At 40.2% G+C, this 20,885-nt stretch overlaps 1 protein-coding gene across 1 annotated transcript in view; it reads right to left on the bottom strand.

Annotated features, from left to right (window-relative positions):
- The window catches only part of MTREX (Mtr4 exosome RNA helicase), an 83,442-nt gene that overhangs the window by 31,596 nt on the left and 30,961 nt on the right, over positions 1–20,885 (bottom strand). The window contains exons 15-18 of the mRNA XM_054032447.1: positions 20,190–20,315; positions 8,266–8,416; positions 5,770–5,942; positions 5,276–5,344 (exon numbers count right to left, since the gene is read on the bottom strand). Coding sequence (XP_053888422.1) covers positions 5,276–5,344; positions 5,770–5,942; positions 8,266–8,416; positions 20,190–20,315 — 519 coding nt within the window. The remainder of the gene's footprint in view (positions 1–5,275; positions 5,345–5,769; positions 5,943–8,265; positions 8,417–20,189; positions 20,316–20,885) is intronic.

Raw genomic sequence — 20,885 nt, forward strand, 5'->3', positions numbered from 1 at the left:
TCTGATCTAACTTTGTGAAAGAAAGACAGATGTGTTCAAGGAGATTTCTTTTCTCTGAAAAACAGTGTAGGGAGGGAGAGCCAGCCATGAAAGCTGCTAGATCACCAACTCTTCAGGCAGAGGTAATAGCCACTAAAGTAGGAGAGTTCAGAAGCAAGCAGCTAGCTAGTGATTGAAATGGAAGCTTCAGCTGAATATTGAGAACTAAGTTTAAGCCACAGGTAGGTGAGGGGTATCTAACACTCGGGAAGTGATTTGCTAACCCTTTGATGAATCTGGAAGTTACAGGATAAGCATATTCAGAGAAACCCTCCACCAGAGAATGAAACACTTATGGCTGCTAGATTAAATGTAATGGAATTAATAAGAAAAATTTCCTTTCTTCAGAGGAAGAAGATATTCCAGAACCTCCAAGATGGAGGAATCAGCAGGAGTTAGGTGACAGTAGGTACACCAGTGATAAAAGCTTTTCCATGTCTGAAAGTAGGTCCTTCTGGTGGAATTTTTGCTAATAGGCAGGATTTCTTGAACCTCTCCTGAACAGGAGAGTTCTAACCCTAAGAGCTATTTAAGTATCAAGCCTTGAGCTATAGAGACTTCAGGATGGAATGAAGAATGGTCCCCAAGTCTTGACTGAGAAAACTGGGCATTCACTGAACATTGACAGCTGGATGGGAGGAGAGGCAAAGGAATCACACTTGTCTTGGCCAGGTTGGTGCAATCACGATGACTGGCTTTGTTTCATCGGATTTTGTTTGAGGCCCTCTGGATGAGCGGCTTCGGGGGAAAGGTGTAAAGTAGACCCCTGACTATGAGAAGAGAAAGATGTCTCCTACAGAAGGATGACCCAGACCTCCTCTTGAACAGAACTTGGCACACTTCCAGTTGCTGTGCAGCGAATACCACCAGAACTTTTGTGAACACCCTTAGGGGCAGTAGACAGTCTAAAGGGAAGGACTCGATCTTAGTAACATTCCTGATCTATCATGGCGTTTAGGAACCTCCCGGAAAAGGGTGTATCCTGATATGAAAGGACACATCCTGAAGAGATCAAATGATAGCTGCAAGTGTCACTATCTTGGAATTTCTGTATCTTGACAAAGGTATTATTCAGCATCCTTAGATCTAGAATCAGTCTCCACCCTCCCTTCCTTTTAGGAACCAAGAAGTATTTGAATTAAATCCTCTTCCCCTATACTCAGTGGGAACTGGTTCAATGGCTCCTATGCAAATAAGGGATAGAACATCTTGTTTTACAAGAGGTTTGTGAGAAGAGTCCCTGAAAAGGGAGGGGAAAGCGCAGTGGAAGTGGATGGAGTACCCAACATTATACCCACCAAAACCTGTTGGAGGTAATTTCACACCTCATGGGGGCAAAGTGAGAGACAATTCCAAAAACGTGGGAGACAGGATGGTGCAGCATCAGATCTGGATCAAAGGAGTATTCATGCACCTCAACGACTGCATCAAAAACATTTTGTAGACAATGACTGCTGTGTCAGGGTAGCAGTAACAGTTGAGAACTTTCCCTCCTGCATCCTGGGTTTTTTCTTAGGTGGCTCCAACGACCAATGGGATGTATGTGATCTCTGTGCTGTCGGAGACCAACTAAATTTCTTCTTATTCACAGGCTTATATATGCCCAAAGAATAAAGACCCGCACCAGAGTCTCTCAGAGAACACATCTGTGTTCTGTAGCGCATCATCTCTGGAGTCACTAAACAATTTCAAACCATCAAAGGGAAGTTCCTCTACTGTGCTGTGGACTTCTCTGAAGCGATGAAGCTCTACACATAAATACAACTGTTGAGATAGCACAAGCTTCCGTATCAGATGTGTCGTGAGAAGCTTGCAGGGTTGTTCTCACCAAAAGTTGCCCCTTAGCAATAACTGCTTGAAATTGCTCTCTATGCTCTTGTGATAAGTATTCACAATCAAAGAACTAAACACTGTGTAACTGATGTGATTATATTTTTACGCCTGGGGGAATTCTGCGTCACTGCACAGTGGAGAATTTACATAGACATTAATGTTCTGCCCAGAATTTCCTGCCCAGAATTCCCCCCCCCCGCCCCTCCCACAGAAATGGGCTGCAGAGTTGCTGGCCGCCACTAGGGTCTGCTGGACCCAGCAACGCCCAGCTTGCACGTAGAAGACACTGCTGAGCTGAGGGGAGGGGGAGGGAGCTAGGGGGTTCCCTGCTGCTGCAGTTCCCGGCATGTCCTGAAGGAAGAAGGCAGCGTGCAGGAAACTCCACACAAGCCCGGGACCCAGCATCAGGCTGTTACTCCCTCTGGATCCCTGGGCTCTAGGAGGGCAGGGGGTGTGCATGTGAGCATCTGGGCTGGCGGAGAAGACTCCCCGCAGCTGGGCTCTGGGAGGTAAGGAGTGTGGGTTTCTGGTCCCCCAGCTAGGCCCTGGGGCAGAAAGAGGGACAGAGAAACAGAAACTGGGTTCTCATAGGGGTTTCTTTAATTCTGTACTCCTGGGGGGCGGGGGGGGGGGGAGAGAGAGAGAGAGAGAGTCTCTCTCTCTCTCTCTGCATTGCTGCTGACAGGTATTTTGAAATAAATTACCAAAATAATTGAAACTGATACAGTGTTATTTTGACAAATAAAATTTGCAGAATTTTAAAATATTGTGCACAGAATTAATTTTTTTGCCACAGAATTCCCCCAGGAGTATATTTTGCCAGAGTCACCTGATAATTAGCAATCCAGAATTGCAGGGCTGAAGACAAAACTTTTGTAACCAAAAAGGTCTAAGCACTTGTGGTCTTTATAATGTAGAGTCACCTTTGAATGGTGTTGCCCATTACATTCACTCACTGCATCCATGACCAGTGAACTAGAGGCAGGATGAGAATGTAAGAATTCTGAACTCCTAGCTGGGACATAATAGTCTTTACCTGCCCTCTTAGCTGTTGAGGATAGGGAGAGTGGGGGCAAGGAGTGTGCCAGGGCAGTAGAAGGAGTCTGTCAGATCATTTGACAAGTTCTAATAGTTCCTTATTTATAGGCAAAGCTACCTGTGCTGATGATGGTAAAGTATCAATCAATTTACACTGAGTCTCTTGAACTACTTCTAATGGAATCTGGAGAGTGTCTACTACTCTCTTCATCAAATCCTGGAATTGCTTGATGTCATTCACCTACCTTGGTGAAGGTATCACAGCCTCATCTGGGGAGGATGAGGATATATTAGTCTGTGGAGTTTCACCCAGTAACTGATGAGGAGGCATCTGTGCAGACTCTTGATGAGTCCTGGACGTTGAAACTTGCAGTACCAAGATGTGTATAGGACACTCGAACTCTAGCTGTACTGGCACTCTTGGTACCAATGAAACAGCGGCAGATGGTACCGAATTCTTTGGAGCCAACTGCAGGGACCCAGAAGCACCTCATTCAGGCTCTGACAGTACCAAGGACTTGTGTACCCAATGATGGGTATTGTGTCTCTTTAACATGAAGGGAACCTTGGTACTGAGGTCATTTGAAGCCTTCTCAGAAGGCTTTAAGGGGTACAATGTCTCCAGAACAGAAGGCCTTGTAGGAATACAGTCTCTCTGAGGAGATCTAGCACTCGTCTTGGATGAGGCTTTCTCCATTTAACCCAAAGGTCTGTCTTTCAAAGACCTAGAAAGCGACTGAACTGTTGAGACTGATGGGGCACTGTGGGAGCTTGAAGGATGGTGTTTGGAGTGGGGAGGAGAGTCTGTGGGTCCTTGATCTGAAGTCAGACGAAGTGAACGCTGCATTCTGAGGAGCTGAAGTTTTGTTTTTGTCCCTCTTGGAGTGACTCTTGAAGTTCATGCAGATCTTGCACTTTGAAGGCATGTGCATGTCCCCAAGGCAGTGAATACAGTGCAACTGGCCATTACTAACTGGGAAGGATTCCCAGCAAGTGAGGCAATGTTTGAAGCCTGGGGACTTAGACACAACCCACAGGGAAAAAAGAACAAACAAACAAAACAAACAAAACCAAGCTTTGAGAGGACCCCGCCCCTACAATGGGAGAAGGGGGGGTGGGGAAGGAAGGCAAAGCCTCGATCCAATTAGAGAAAAGAACTCTCAAAGCTAACAAAGTAAACACTAACTACAAGAGCTACAAAGAATAAAACTGGAATAAAAGAAATTTAATATAAAGAACTAAAACTTGACAAGGTGAGACGCTGCACAGGCAAGCACTAACAACTGCTCCGTCTCAGGCTGAGGGTGAGGGTGGTCGGTCTGCTACAACCCTATGTAGCCTCTGCACAGAGCATAAGAATAGCTACATTTGTGGAGACTGAATGCACACTGCTGTGAAAAACCTCCAATTGAATGTTCATACAGACCTCAAGTGGAGCATCCACAGAAACACTATGCAAAGAGGAACTAACATTTACTGCTTCACGGTAATTTAGGAGTTGCAGAAATGGTGAAAATTTGCACCCAACATGGTGGAAAAGTGTTTGCAAGAATCTTCTCTAGGGAGGTCATGCAGCTTGTGGCAGTGTTTCCCTCCACATTTTCCAAGGCCTATCTGGCCCTTTTGGTATGTCTTCTCTTTCCTTGCCTCCTCCTCCCCCATCAAATTCTACGGTGAGCTATTAAAGAAGGATGTTCCTGTGGTTAGGGCACTAGCCTAGCACTTCGGAGACCCAGATTCAATTCCCTGCTCCACCAGACCTCCTGTGTGACCTTAGGCAAGTCACTTAGCCTCTCTGTGCTTCAATAACCCATCTGTACAATATCAGAGGGGTAGCCGTGTTAGTCTGAATCTGTACAATGGTGATATTTATCTTCAGAGGGCAGTTGAGAGGATAAATAATACAGTAGCTGTATCTTTAATGTATCTCAAAGTATCCTTCCTGACCGTGGATTGTTTAGGATGGAGCTATAGTGCACCATGGCTCTCAGCAGCCAATTAGAGTAGCCTGAAAGGTCTGGTGTTATTCAATACACTGTCACAATGTCCTGGATAGACTCGTAAACAGGACACCACAGATAACTCCATCAGTTAACAGGGGACCATCTAAAATAAAAAGATAGGACTCCAGGTGAAGATCTCTCCCCCAACTTCCAAGAACCTTTTTCTTTCCTCTTTCAATGTGAAGAGTCTACAAAGGCCTGGGCCTTTTGCAGCTTTTCTAGCAAGGGGACAGACTTTTTTTTTTTTTTGGCCTGTGAAAAGCAACTAAAAATACAGGGTTTTATACCTCCATTTCATCTTTCTACACATTTAGTGAAAATATGCATCTTTTGCCAGTGAAGGAAAAAGTGTATTATTTTACCTTAACATTTGATTTCTTGGAGAAGTTAACAACCACTCCCCAACCAAAATCGTCATCTTCATTTTTTACCTGAAAAGATGAAAGCATGTTATAAAAATAACCTCTAGAAAAAAAGCACAACATGTATACTTTATGCCTTGCTGTTTGCAGTGTTGTAGTCATGTTGGTACCAGGCTATTAGAGAGACAAGATGGGTGAGGTAATATCTTTTATTGAACCAACTTCTATTGGTGAGCGACACAAACTTTTGAGCTACACAGATCTCTTCTTCAGTCTGTTTATGGATTGCTGTGATTTATAACAAAGCTGACTTTGAAGCAAACCTTATTAAACACTCAACTCTAAAGGAAGGTTAAAGAACTACAATTAAAGTCAAATTTACTATAATTCCTGAGTGGATAAATGGGATAAATAAAATTAGGCAGAGAATCAAGTAGACACAAGCCTTGAAAGTTTGATGGGTAGGAGGAGATGATAGAAGAGAAGCAATTTACCTTTACCAGCCTGCCTGGCTGTAAAAACGGCAAGCAGTATTTTGGCTTGTGAACGTATTCTTCAATTTCTTTACCCAGTTTAGCAAGCTGCTGTCGGATTTTATAGTAGATGACCACGCTTTCCTCATTTGGAATTTCTATTTTGTTGTACTGTTCTTCCAATTTATTTACCTCTGCAAATAACGCAATCTTGTGTAAATGTACAGATTCCGACATTATCTTAAACAATATTATAGCAAAGACTCATTCACAAAAATATGTAGTTAAATATTATTTGATTATCACTTTCAATACATGTTTTCTATTTAAAACAAACCAAACTAAAATATAGCCCCTTTCCAGAAAGCTTGATATCTGCAAGTTTGTCCTTTAATATTTAGCTGCAAATACAATGAAAGTTATAGACCAAGAAGTCATATTTAAAACACATTCATCATTATGAACTAGCTTTGTAGAAATGAGGGGATTTTGGATATTATTTTCCCTGAAATCCCTGGCTAATGGCTGTACAACAGTCCCATTAGGACCCAAGATCGCCAAATTCATTTGCAAGAGGGATCACTGTTCAGCAACACAAAACACTCCCTCCCTTCTACTTCTCACCTATACATGGGAGGCAGCTGCAAGGTTGGCTGCATAGTGCTGAGAACAAAACAGGACCAGGATAAAAAGCCTGAGTTTGCTTCCCATTTCTACTAGCCCTGTTGTGACCTAGTAATACCCTCTCTCTGTGCCTCACTCCCCTCCCCTCTCAGTCTGTAAAATTGGGGGGGGGAGGGGAGAGGAATACTCTCCTGTCTTTGTAAAGTACTTTGAGATTTACAAGCCTCAGCTGACTGGGCTGCTGAATATTGAAGAGGTTGTGGGACTATAGTGAGTTCTGGGTCTAAGCCCTAAGTTAGTCATGCCAACAGGTTCCTGGAAGGCCTACATGCCACCAGAGGGGAAGCAGCTGGTGAGGTGCTCACAGACAAAACCCGGCATGAGCCTTAAGCTCCATTCTTGATGGCACTGGGACAGTGACCAGGGCCCCAGGGAACCAAGGTACAACCACTTCTAGGGAACATTTACTCTGTCATTGAATCCTATAGTAAAGTAACACAGAGAGGGTGACACGATATCAACGGAGACACAACCAGCAAAGATTCCCCACTCTTCCCGGGGTCAGAGGGAGCATCAGCAGAAGTTGATGTCAAAGAAGCCAATGCTGACAGATTGGGAGCAAGGAAAACTGCTGGTGCTGTGCCTCTTCTGCTTCCTCTCCCAGCCAAGGGATAAAGAGTCCTGACGTGAAGAAGCCAAAGCTCAGTGAGAGTATGGCCTGTAATATACATCCATAGAATGGACTGCATCTCCAGCCTTAGTAAACCCTACTCAATTTCATAAAGTGAATTGAAGTTGAGGTGCCTACAAAATTCTAAAGCACAGTATGGTTTTTGGTATAATAATTTCCAGGAAATATCCAGATTGCTCTCCAGCATAGTTTTCTGAAGCAATCCTGGACTCTAAACTATGGGAACAAAGATTTGTGCATGTCTATGGGTATGAGAAATGTTCTCTGAGAAATGCACATCATATGCAAATACTGTCTTAAATGCCACCCCTGCAATCCAACACATACACAGTGCAATGGGGTGCCAAAAACCAAATTCCAACCCTGGTGTGGATCTATTATTTTCCCCACTTAATGCCACTGAAGAGGTGAATTGCTCATTCTTCACTGGCAGATGAAGTAGATACATCTGCTGTGGTTTTGGGATTCCACTGGGTAAAGCTCCTGGAGGAGTTTGAACTGTCAAAAACTGATTGACAAGAAGCACTCTGGAAATTAATCTTGGCTCATGGAAATATAGTTTAAAGCAGGCAGAGCATGGCTCACAAGGCTAGCCACTCAAGGGAGTAGAAAACAAAAGCCTTGTTTCCATCAGGATTTTGCTTCACAGTTGACCAACTTTCCAGACTATTTAAAAAGCCTTACTAGAGTATCTTTTTTTCTGGTGGTTTAGACACCATAGGCCCTAATTCTTTTTTAGATACTGAAATATGCTATTAGGATTAATTCAGTTTGACTTATCTATATTTTGAACATGAACAGAAACCTTGTCTCCATCTCCCATGAGCCCAAATACACTTTTTTTTTTTTTTTTGGCTCCTCTTCCTCTCCTACACATTTGTAATGTGGTGACCATCCTTGTATAACCTGTTCACTGGATATCTCCAAAATCAGTAAATTCTGTTCCCAAAAAAGGTCCAGGTGCTATTACAGAACAACAGAAGATGGCTTCCCTCCCTAAAAACCCTCTCCCGTCCACAACCATAACAGCAAGTGCACTAAGCATTCTGCTGCCAGGGAAGGTGAGGCTGTTCAGTACTAGAATCTCTTGGTGGATTCTCATTCTAAACATAAAACCCTATCTTAGCTATCCAACCCCACAGTTAAAGTATCCTTGACACGGTCTCTCACATGGGTAAGTATGTGATACACATAATACTTACTTTCTACTACTCCTGGAATAGCTCTGTAGTGTTGAAACTGGTAGAAGGATTTTTCTAACATGTATTCAGGGTTAATTTCCTCTACTCGGAGTAAGTTCAACACCATGTTGTACGTCAAGTGAAAAGCACTGTTTAGAGGATCAGCTGAGCCCTAAAAAAAAAAGACGCCCCCACACAAAATATTAGTTACAGCACAAGCAAAGCAATCACAATATATTTGATATAGTGTCTTATATGAAAAATTATTAAACTGGTGCTTTGTATATCTTTGGATAAAGGTTTTATAAACTCCATAATATTTTTCTAGATCTCACATCAGATCTTAACTAGCTGTATGATGAACATCCAAGAAACGTAACAGTGCTTTACATACCATTGTGAGGAAAGTAAGTTTGCCAAGTCAGGGGCAATTAGAACCTTTTATATAAATTGATCCTAATAAACCCAGGAGAATGATTTATTTTTATAAAATATAATCTAGTGTCTCTTAACTTCTTTAAAAAAATTATATACATACACAGTTTTTTCCCTCCCTACCATATCTTTGTAAGTATTTAGATACAAACAAAACTTTATCACAACATATCACCTGAGAAAGAATATTTCCTCTTCACTTACCAAAAAATCTAACAAGATAAAGCTTGCAGGATTGGTCCCCACATTAAAACACACGCAGCTATGATATTGTTTGCTCTGTTATGCTGCTAGGGATTACTTCTATAATAAAGGATAGGACCCTTTTAGATGGAAGGCACTTTTGTGCCACATGCAATGCCTATGTTTTTGAAGGTCTTCACAGCTCGTTTTACTAGGCCAGTGAAGTACAGGTGGGTTATATCAGTAATTTACTTGTCAGGCAGGTCCAGTGAGGAGTGTTTGACCCAAAGGCTGAAATTCACAGAAAGCCAACTTGGTAGCTTCCCTCTTAGGAATACCCCATTTCCCACTGAAATTGATATGCAGCCTATCTGCCATTAAAATAACGTAATACTTTTAAGACATTTCCATTTTAATCTCCTAAGCAGGACCACACAACTGATGGCTCTGCAGCACTTGACAGGTGTCTCTCAATTTGTAAGAGAATAAACAGAAATTACATATTCATCTACACACACACACACACACACACACACACACACTTTGTGAAAGTGAAATATGAGGTCATCTGATTTGATGAAAAATAGTCAATGGCTAAAAACAGACTGGCAATGACAAAAAGCAGTGCTTTTAAATGAATTTATTTATGAAAGGAAAATGAAATGAAGACAAAAACTAGTAGACCACTACATTTGCCTTTATACCAGGGGTAGGCAACCTATGGCACGTGTGCCAAAGGCGGCAAGTGAGCTGATTTTCAGTGGCACTCACACTGCCCGGGTCCTGGCCACCGGTCCGGGGAATTCTGCATTTTAATTTAATTTTAAATGAAGCTTCTTAAATATTTAAAAAACCTTTATTTACTTTACATACAACAATAATTTAGTTATATGTTATAGACTTACAGAAAAAGACCTTCTAAAAACGTTAAAATGTATTACCGGCACACGAAACCTTTAATTAGAATGAATAAATGAAGACTCGGCACACCACTTCTGAAAGGTTGCCGACCCCTTGGGTAGAGGCTGGCTCTGCTATTATCTAAGCTTGTTGCTCACCCACCTTAGGGGAATTATCAGATGGGCAACTATAGCCAGAATAAATCTACAGATTACAAGACACAAGTCAACCAACAGCACTGCCGGATTTACTGCCCTGCTCAAAGAAAACTTCCCTTAATATAGAGTACAGCCTTTGTCTTACACTGTGTAAAATGTAACTTGTCCTAACTTGGTGAATGCGCGCCATCTAAAAGGAATAACCTCAGCATTATCAAATAAACTCTTCCTTAAAAAAAAGGCAGGAAAACAAACCAACATTGTTTGCTATCACAATACAGTATTAGTATAAGGGTTAGAACATACCAATACCTAGCACATCTGCATATTTACTTGAAAGTCTTTTTTAAAGATCTTTGTACAGAAATATAAAGCAGAGTGGAATTTGATCTACACCTTTTCAACTAAAATCTGAAATGGCAATATTTTGATCTTTATGATTAATGACTAGTGTTAAGATCTTTAAATAAGGCCATGCCATTTAACTCATACATTCTTTATGAATGAACAGAAAGAATGAATCATATTCTGGGTTAAGAAATTTCTTTTCTTCTCTCTCACAAATGTATATATTCTGGGGTAAGCAATTTCTTTTCTCCTCTCTGACAAATGTATCCATCTCCAAATTTTAAAAATCTTTGGTTTCTCTATATGGTAAGATTTAGCCTTGTACTAAGTGATGATAGAGCTTTAAGTTTCTAACTAAAGCTGCCACTTCTTAAACCTGAACATGTAACTGTAGCAAATTTAATATTTTTCATTCTGAAATTTTAATAAAAATAGTTTTAAAAGAGCACAAAGTATTTCTTAATTTTTTTAAAAATACATTTTACAGTACCATTTATAATAATTTCTTGGAAAACTGAATTAATTAGTTTTACCCTAGTTTATAGTTGTAGACATCTCATGAGCGATTGGCTGGGGCACAAATTTGTTTTGTGGAACTTTTAAATTTATTTAGAATAGTTTTTTGCACCCAAACATGTGGATTAAATTTCAGGCCTACCTAATCTTGCTAACACAGCTTTGCTGCCCATTTTCAAACACACAAACACACACTTGAGAATGAGCAAATATGAAAGTTTGTCCAATGCCAAATTATTTTCCATGCAGCTTAAAAAAATTAAATATATTACTCAATATTTATAAATGATAGATACAAAAACATGTAAAGTAACCACAAAGACAGAATAGTAAGATCAACAAACAATATAGCAATTCTGAGAAAAAACAGTATTTCCAGAACAGAGCGCCAAATTTTGAACCACATGGCCAGCAAATTGAAGCAGACTGGTAATCTTGATTTTAACTTTTTTAGGTTTTGTCTTTTTTCCTTACCGTTCTATGAAGGCAAAGTTACGATAAAAAGTTAACATACTACAGTGTACATCACTTGTTCTTGATTTACCAGTGTTAAAGGTCACCACAGGGCATCAACTCACCTACAACTGGTGGGCATCACCTGTTAAAATGCTAGCTCAGCTGCATCCTTGCTAAAAGACTGATCGCCCAACATCTGCAGCAGCCAAGCACAAACAGATGCAATCAGCCTAAGAGCCAACTAACACTGGACACTGAACACCTTTAGGAAAATATAGTCTTCCAAAAACACACTTGCAAGTCTGAAAATAGCTTCTCAGAAATTAACGACCTACTTGAACTGACTTAAAAATTCTTAAGACAAAAGTAGTTACCAACGTCAGTAACACCTAATATCAGTTAAAGTCATTATGTTCATATTTTCCTGATAAAGAATGCTAAAAGCCCAGAACATAGCAGCATACAAGATTTTCTACAGGAACAATGCAGTCAAAAATTATCGGTTGTACTGCTACTATGCATCTTAGGGTTTTGAACTTGTGTCCATCTGAGCCGGGGTGGCCAACCTGTGGCTCCAGAGCCACATGCGGCTCTTCAGAAATTAATATGCGTCTCCTTGTATAGGCACCGACTCTGGGGCTGGAGCTACAGGCGCCAACTTTCCAATGTGCCGGGGAGTACTCACTGCTCAACCCCTGGCTCTGCCACAGGCCCTGCCCCCACTCCACCCCTTCCCGTCCCCTCCCTTGAGCCTGCCGTGCCCTCGCTCCTCCGCCCCAGAGCCTCCTGCACACCACAAAACAGCTGATCAGGAGGTAAGGGGAAGGAAGGGGAGGCACTGATCGGCGGGGCTGCTAGTGGGTAGGAGGCGCTGGGAGCGGGTGGGGGGAGCTGAGGGGGTGGGCTGCTGACATATTATTTCAGGTTTCAGAGTAGCAGCCGTGTTAGTCTGTATCCGCAAAAAGAACAGGAGTACTTGTGGCACCTTAGAGACTAACAAATTTATTAGAGCATAAGCTTTCGTGGACTACGAAGAAGTGGGCTGTAGTCCATGAAAGCTTATGCTCTAATAAATTTGTTAGTCTCTAAGGTGCCACAAGTACTCCTGTTCTTTTGACATATTATTGTGGCTCTTTGGCAATGTACATTGGTAAATTTTAGCTCCTTCTCAGGCTCAGGTTGGCCACCCCTGATCTGAGAACTAAATAGGATGTTAAGCATTTATTGTTAATAAAATATAATTAACTGGGTTGTGTTTTTACTGGCAAACAGATGTAAACCGAAAGCCAAGTTAAATAAAACTACAACCTTTCAGGGCTAGGGAGTTCTCACCATCTAGATTGAAATGGGAGAGGACTCCCAGTTTCTCATCTCTGGGGGTGATCCCTTATTTTCAGTGCTAGAGCTTTTGTTTGTTTTAAAAACTGGAGCCTTGCCTGACCCACAACGTGAGAACTGTTGTTCTTGCATTACAGTACTAAATATTGATCAAGCCTACATTTGCAGCTCTGCCAGATCTCCAAGGCTCATAGTTACTGGACTAATTTTCTCTCTCATATATATCTGAAAGTGAGGAAAAGGGCAAAACAGAAGCAAGTCACCAAAATTCCCCCCTTTGACCATGTGACAGAAGAGTAAGAACTCAGCAGGCAGCTTCCCTGCAAATTATCCCTAGCATCAATCTTTTACAATGCTTTCATGGGGAACGTAAGACATTATCTGGAACCAGCTTACATGCATATTAAGAGCTATTCAAAAAACACAAAATGAAGTGGGTCTGATTTTTTGACTAAGGGCATGTCTTCACTAGTCATGTTAAAGTGCTACCAGCACTGGGAGCGCGGCTTTACAGGGCTGAAACTTGCAGCGCTCGGGGGGGGGTGTTTTTTCCACACCTCTGAGCGAGAAAGTTGCAGTGCTGTGAAGTGCCGGTGTAGACAAGCCCAGATAAACACATTTACATGAACAAAGATGTGCCAAATACTTAACAGAATGTGTTTTAGTCCTTAATTAACATGTTAGGCTGCCACTACTTCACACTGTTGGTTTTGTTTGACTTCCCAGTTTCTAGACATAAGCTAGATAAGTGAGCTTCCAAAAGTAAAGTGAGCAACACCACTATAAGACAGAACGCTTTCAGGAAGTTTAAGACTATTCGTCATTTTCATCACGAGGGGACACAAGTATGTAACCCCATGTTCTGGGTGTCCCTAAGACTCTGACTGCCAGAGGCTGGGACAGGATGACAGGAGATGGATCGCTTGATGATTGCCCTGTTCTGTTCATTCCCTTTGAAGCATCTGGCACTGGCCACTGTCAGAAGACAGGATACTGGACTAGATGGACCATTAGTTTGATCTAGTGTGGTCATTCCTATGTTCTAAGTGTGATGTATGGTTCATAGTGTGCAAAGTCATCATTCTAGGTTACTAATTTGTACACAATGGAGGAGAAAAATACTTTCATCTTATGAAAAATGGTGAATGACCCCTATAAAAACCATGAACTAAAACCACTAACCATAATGAATTCACAAAAAGATAGAAATCCCCAAAATAAAGTGAGTCATGAAATCCAGCAGGCATTTTTCCTACACATCAGTTATATTCTGTCATGACACTAAGAACAAGATCTTAGAAGAATTCAAAAAGAATTGTTCATTTATACAGATAACAGGGACACCCTGAATAACATTAGCAAGGATTACAATCCCTTCCCTCCCACCCCCGTCCCCAAAGAACACAACAAAAAACCCTCCAGGATCACTAAAAACAAAAACCCTAAAGCAAACCTCTAAGGGGGGGGGGGGTGAGAGTAATAAAAGAGTTTCCATATGGGCAAGTTCAAGGTTTCTTACTCCTTCTACTGAAGCATCCCAGTAGCAGCCACAGTCAGGATACTAGACTAGAAGGACAATTGGTCCAGTCTGGTAAATCAATTTGTACGTCCCTATGGAAGATGTTAAACCTCTATATTTAACCTTTAAATTGTCCCCTGTGAGTAAAACATAGCAAAAAAGTCAGTTTAACGTACAAACACATCAAAATCCACAAAACAGGAGTTAAAAAAAAATGTGAAAACTGAGTTCATTAGAATAAAACAAAACCCCAGTGATTGAGGTTAAGTTATGATCAACAGACTAGAACCTTCTTAAAAAGAATAGAAGTCTCTCTCTCTCTTTTTTATATATATATATACACACACACACACACACACACACACTCCCCATCAGAAACTAATTTTGATTAGAAAATTATGATTGGACAGGTTTGCCAACATTTTGGCCATTTAGTTCTTCTGAGGCACATAGCTCAGAATAACAGTTTTAATTTAACTGTTATGCTGCTTTTAGAGCAGCAACATAACAGTTAACCATCCAAATTCCACCTAATGTGCTATCTGCTGTCTTCTAGCAACTTGAGTGCAAGCACGAGACACAGGAGCTGCATCGCTAGCTTTTGGTTGTCTTCCTATTCCCCACTGCATATTTGGCTTGCTTTGTCTTTAAAAAAAACATTGAACTTCAATTAAAGATAACCCTGAGAACTAAAATCTATCATTTAACTGACTTTCTTCACAGACAAGAACGGCATTTAACAAAAAACTATGAGGCAATAATTCCCCTCTTATTTATTGTGTTTAAAAATTGTTTAAAAAAAAAAAAAAAAAAAGCTTGTTTTGTGACAAACAACGAGCAAAACAAAAGGCCCTAGCAACAGAATTTCAAACTCAAATTTGTTGTAGCTTTGGGAGTAAAAACAAGTAAATATGGTAACTTTAAAATTAAGGCCTTGATTTAGAAAGGTACTTAAACATGTGCCTAACTACTTTAGGCAACTGAGCAGTGCCACTTAAATTAGTGGGACTACTCAGATACTTAAATGTGCTTATGCAGCTTCCTGAATTGGGGCCTATAACATCCCCCCCATCTAATGAGTATAATGGACATAAGTTCAAAACAGTACTGCAAATTAGCTCAGTAGTATTTCATCACACTAAAAATACAAGAAAAATTATAAATTAAAATTTTTGACGAGTAAGTAAACATTTGTTATTTTACCAAGAATTGTGTCCTTGTCACTCCGGCTTCGGCAAATCTTTGAGCAACACCCAAAGCAGTGGAGAGGTTACCCCTTAACTACCCCAGTGGCCCTGCCACCATGTAATTCATGTCAGCCTCTGGCTGGCAGGTCAAGTCTTCTAGCAAATTAGGGTATGGTACATTTTACAAATCGTGCCATCAAAAGTGGTTTATAGCTGAATGAGCTTCATGTCAAACCAGACTTCAAGGCTGCAATTAAGTTGGTGTGCTCAGCAGATGTTTATAAATGGACAGTGTGCCGCTGGAATGGTTCTGCTCTGGCAGCTTATGCCTCACTTGAAGTCTCTTGGTTTCGCATATGGTTGTATCACAAGCAGTGAGATCAAACACAGAAAATTCATATTTATCACTCAAAATCAGGAGTAAGGAGAAATGAAGTACAGAGGAATAGCATTTGTAAACACCCTTCAAATAGTAGAAAAAAATTAAAAAAATAGAAGTGTACTGTTTTAGATGGGATGGAAAACCAAGGACATTGAAGACTCCACAACATTTTCATAGGAGTAAAGATGTCAGCCATAATGTTCTATCCAAAGTCCAATTCAGGTAATTACATTTTGCCTCAGAAGATTCACAACACATTCCAAACAAATAACATCTTTCCCTTCCTGGACTACAGTGCCACATAGTATTGCTGTATGCTGTTAAACAATTACCACACACCATCCGAGAATTGGCTATACCCCACTATCACTGATTAAGGGAATGGAAAGGAGAACAACATTATCCTCATCTTCAGTAGCAGCCGTGTACAGTAAGGAGGCGCACTAACTCCCCACTTCAGACTAAACCATCTGTTTTGTGTTTTCAAAAGAATTTGTACTGGAGCTATAATCCCAGGTTTTAATCCTTACCAGATAGCAAAGACTGCAGTATAAATTCCTGAGCCGTTAGATAGAACAGATATTAGGAAATACTATACTGGAAGCAAAGAACAGGAGAAACTCCAGTATAATTACATGAACCCCCAAGCCCCAAAATTGGGAAACCCATTTGTTTTTGGAGTTTTCCCTTTATGTTGCTACAATTACTGTAGAGATGTCACAATAAAACCAAATTATTTTAATACCCAGACGAGATATTTTAAGAAGGAAGTAACCAAGATAACCAATCATCACTTAGGAGTCTCCCGGATTTACTTAGTACCCTGGATAGTTAATCATATTTGCCCAGTAGGGTTATCAAATTAAAAACCAGAATCCATATCCTGCTCTAATTCATGAGAGCACATTTACAAGTTTTGTTGTTTATGATTTAGACCAATTTAAAATCATATATGTGAGGAAATGGGTTTATGAACATAAGAAGTGCCATATGGGATCAGACCAGTGGTCCAGCTAGTCAGTTTTGTGTCTCTGATATGACTCATACCAGATTCTTCAGAGGAAGGAACAAGAAAACCCATAGGGAGAAATTAAGGAATAACCTGGCCATAAGGGAAGAATTTTTCCTAACCCTAGTTTGTTTGAACCTTCATGGTTCAGGGGCATATTTTTTCTTAGCTAATATAACTACAGATAATCTCAGTATCCACACCATTTTATTAAAAATAACACTTCCTCCCTTAGTAACCTCTTGGCCCCAATGACATTTTGTATCAATCTGTTCTGCAGATATGCTTTATGTAAAGAAAAAGTATTTCCTTTTATCAGTTTTAAATGTGCTGCCATTCAATTCAATTGAACGTCTGTTTGTTCCTTCCATTACTGAAAAGAATAAATAGGAGTATCTCAATTACCTTTTCTGTACCGCTCATTTCATATACCCCCATCAACTCCCGTCTAAACTAATCACTGCCAATTTTTTAATTTAAAGCCAATGATCAACTCAGAAAATAAAGTGCTTATGTTCTCATGCTTCTCTATATAGAGACTTAAAACTTTTTTCTTTTATAACTGTTTCTTCTCAAATCGCTGATCTATATCATTTGTAGTGATCCATAAAGTGGTTTGTAAACATTGCCTCAGGTTATGCAGGAAGAATGAATTGGGCCCCTTTAATTAAGTGCACAGAGATACCATAAGAGAACTGTATGTGTGTGGTGAGTAGAGGGATAGAGAAAAATGTGTGATTGTGCAAGGCTTCTGTCCTGGGCATTTTGCTAGAATAATAATATGTGAATTAAAATTAAATTAAACAAAAGAAGACTAGACAGATTTCTCGGCTGCCTGCAGGATGAACAAGCCCTGAGCTGCCAACTGAATAACTGAAGAGTCTGCCAAGGAGCCAGATGCAGCCAATGGTATACCGCCTACAGCTTGGCATTACAGCTCTGAACATTCCATACACAAACAACAAAGAAAGCAAAATACTGGATATTTTATCTGGCTAGATTTTAAAATAAATAAGAATGTTTTCTTTCAATTTTTCAATCCATGTAATTTTTCCCACGAATAAGTAAGTAGATGCTAAACACTGATCCACTCAAGGTTGAGTCTTTGTAGTATACTTACGTAAACACATTCTTTTTATTATAAAATTAGTCATTTTCTTCCTACAATCATGCTAGGATTTTCAACTTTCATGAGACAAAAAACAGTTCATTAAATACCACAATGCTCTTTGTGAGAATACTTGGTAATACCGGTGCCTTAGCTAAATTCCAGCTACTGTAATTCCATCCTGCCTTCAACTGCCATTTAATCTAGAAGAAACATTCTTCAGTTCCTACTTAATGATGCAGTTCTCTATTAAATAATTGCTGTAGTTCACCCCAGTAATGGCTGTATTTCTATGGTGGATGAAGCAATTTCTATGCAGCTGGTGTAACAGTTTGAGTTTATAAAACATTCTGGAATTTTTTGGGATGAGACGCAATATATAAATACATGATTATTTAATTTATACTACTTAGTATAGTAGAAGTTCTCCAACTGCACTGTACACGTTTAGTTTTATTAATACGTGTTTGTTGTCAAATTGATCAACTATCCACTGGTCAAACATGCTCTGGATAAACAACATTAACTATATTACAACTGACTCATTCTCCTGCTACTGAGTTTAAGAAATAAACCTCACAAATGTTTATCATCAGAACATGCTCAAAGATTTGAACTGTTTTTGAAAAAAAGTCATTCAAAGTTTATGGCTTGTTTTTTAAAAACAGCAAGGAAAATATTTTACACAATATTTACTCCTGACAGAATTCTGCACCCATGCACGGGTGCAGAATTCATGTGGCCCACATATTTCTGTGCCCTCTGTGCAGAAAAACACAAAAGAAATCTGCGGGGGGGACACGCATCTCTTCCCTGGCAGCATATCTGTTCCAGCGTGCCTGGAGCAGCTTCAGAGATGCAAATCACTGTGGGGGAAAGGGGGCTTGTGTGCATGCCTGCAGGGGAGATATTGATCGCCATCGGGGCGTGGGGCTGACCAACAAGTGAGAGACCCTGAGCTAGTCTACACTGGCAACACTAAAGCACTGCTGCGGCAGCACTTCAACATGGCTTGTGTGCTTGCGGCACAACGCTGGGAGAGAGCTCTCCCAGCACACTTAAAAAAAAAAACAAAAAACCACCACACACCTCCATGAGGAGCATAGCTCCCAGCACTGAGGCACTGTCTACACTGGCGCTTTACAGTGCTGAAACTTGCTATGCTCAGGGGGGTGTTTTTTCACACCCCTGAGTGAGAAAGTTGCAGAGCTCTAAATTTCCAGTGTAGACAAGCCCTCAGTCCCTCTCTCTTGATACTGCGGCTGGAGAGGCATGGAAGAGGGTAAGCCTTTTTGTTATGCGGGAGGAAGGCTCTGTCCCCAAGTGTAGCAGCCTGCCTGCCTAGTAAAAATGTAACTTCTTGAGAATTAAAAAAAAAAAAAAAAAAAAAAAAAAAAAAACACAATTAAATATGAGTATCACGTTACTGAAAATTGTTTGTTTTTAAGTTAAAGAAAATAGCTTTTGTAAAAAAAAAAATTAACATTTTGTGTTGCTGTTGATGGTTAATTGATCTCACTCGCTGAGGCAAAAATGTAGCAACCTGTCTGCATAGTAATATTGTTAATTATTATATAGTTAGTTAACTGTTCCCATTCTCAGTCAATTCCCACAGGAGTATATGCGCTCATGTTTTTCTTGTGCCAAAGTGGCACAATGGGATTAGATTTTTATTTACCCATTTAAAAAAAATGACGACTTTTGAGGGCAAATAAAACATTTACCAAGCAGTCAATAAAGTGTCAGGACAATCAGAACCAAGCACTTCCCAAAGTACCAGCTAAGTCCAGGACAATGATTAGCAAAACTGTATGAGTTTCATGTGTGAAAGTCTGAGCAATTTAAAATGACATTCTACCCTCCCCCCCGCCCCGTTTGGTGTTCTGTAATGTAATTTAAATGAAAATCCAGGATTATAACCGGAATGCAGGGTATTAGTTACCAAGTATTTGTAACTTAACTTTCATGTGTTTAGGAAATGCTGAATAGTTGTGACTTTTTTCTGTATTGTAGTTTAAATAACTTAACAAACAACTGAAACTGGTGTGAGTATACTGCATTATTTTGACAAATAAAATTTGCAGAATTTTTTATTTTTTAGCGCAGAATCCCCCCGGGAAGCAAATATTAAAATGAATCATGTTTCAGTCAAATGTGACTTCTGCAATATTGAACTTATTCCTGTCATACTCCCAAGTGCAGTCTCACAAAATGCTTCCTTCATAAGCCAATCACGACTTGTATTAGCTATCTGGGATTAGGTGCTCCAGCGTTCCTTTGTGCCACCAGTGCATCTGAAGAGTTTAAAGTGAGAATTTCATGCAAGGAAACTTTTCAAATGCATCAGATTTAATTCCATTCACCTTTCACATTCCTTGTATTTAAATAATCATAGTCTCAGCATACCTTAAGAAGCTGTTTGCCAATTGTTGGGCTCATCTTCTCATCTACCATAAGAATTACTATTCCTCTGTCATCCATACCTCGACGTCCTGCACGACCAGACATCTGAATATATTCACCTGAGGAGATCTAGAATTATAACAAAAAAAACCCTCTAACTTTTGCTGTAACTTAAGCAACAGCAGCACATTGATCCAGTTGCATGTTACAGTGACTGAGAACTGCAAAAAAACCCCACCAAAGGCTGGTATAACAGATGTGATCTTTTCATGGAAATAAAGTAAACATACTATTCACAAAGCCACAAGTCCATGAGTTTGTCTACACAGCCCAGCAGTGCGGACTCCCAGTGGAGAAGGTAAGAGGATGTGAGCTGCAGCGTGCAGTAAAGTGGCGCGCTATAAATGCACTCAACATTTTAGTGCACACTGCAATTGACCCTTCCTGCAGTCCACACTGTGGGGCCATGTAGACAAGCCCTGAAGCACTAAGGGCTCGTCTATACTGAGAAATTCAGGTAAATTTTCCAAATTAAGTAAAGGTGTGAACTAAAAGTGGATTAGATAAACTGTATTAAACCTCTTGTGTGGATGCTCTCATTCAGAATTAAAGTGGCCTTAATTTGGTTTAATACAGTTTATCTAATCAACTTTTAATTAACACCTTTAGTTAATTTGGAAAACCCTCAAGAGTGTCCTC

The sequence above is a fragment of the Malaclemys terrapin genome, chromosome 6 (assembly GCF_027887155.1).
Source record: "Malaclemys terrapin pileata isolate rMalTer1 chromosome 6, rMalTer1.hap1, whole genome shotgun sequence".
NCBI classification, from domain to species: domain Eukaryota; kingdom Metazoa; phylum Chordata; order Testudines; family Emydidae; genus Malaclemys; species Malaclemys terrapin.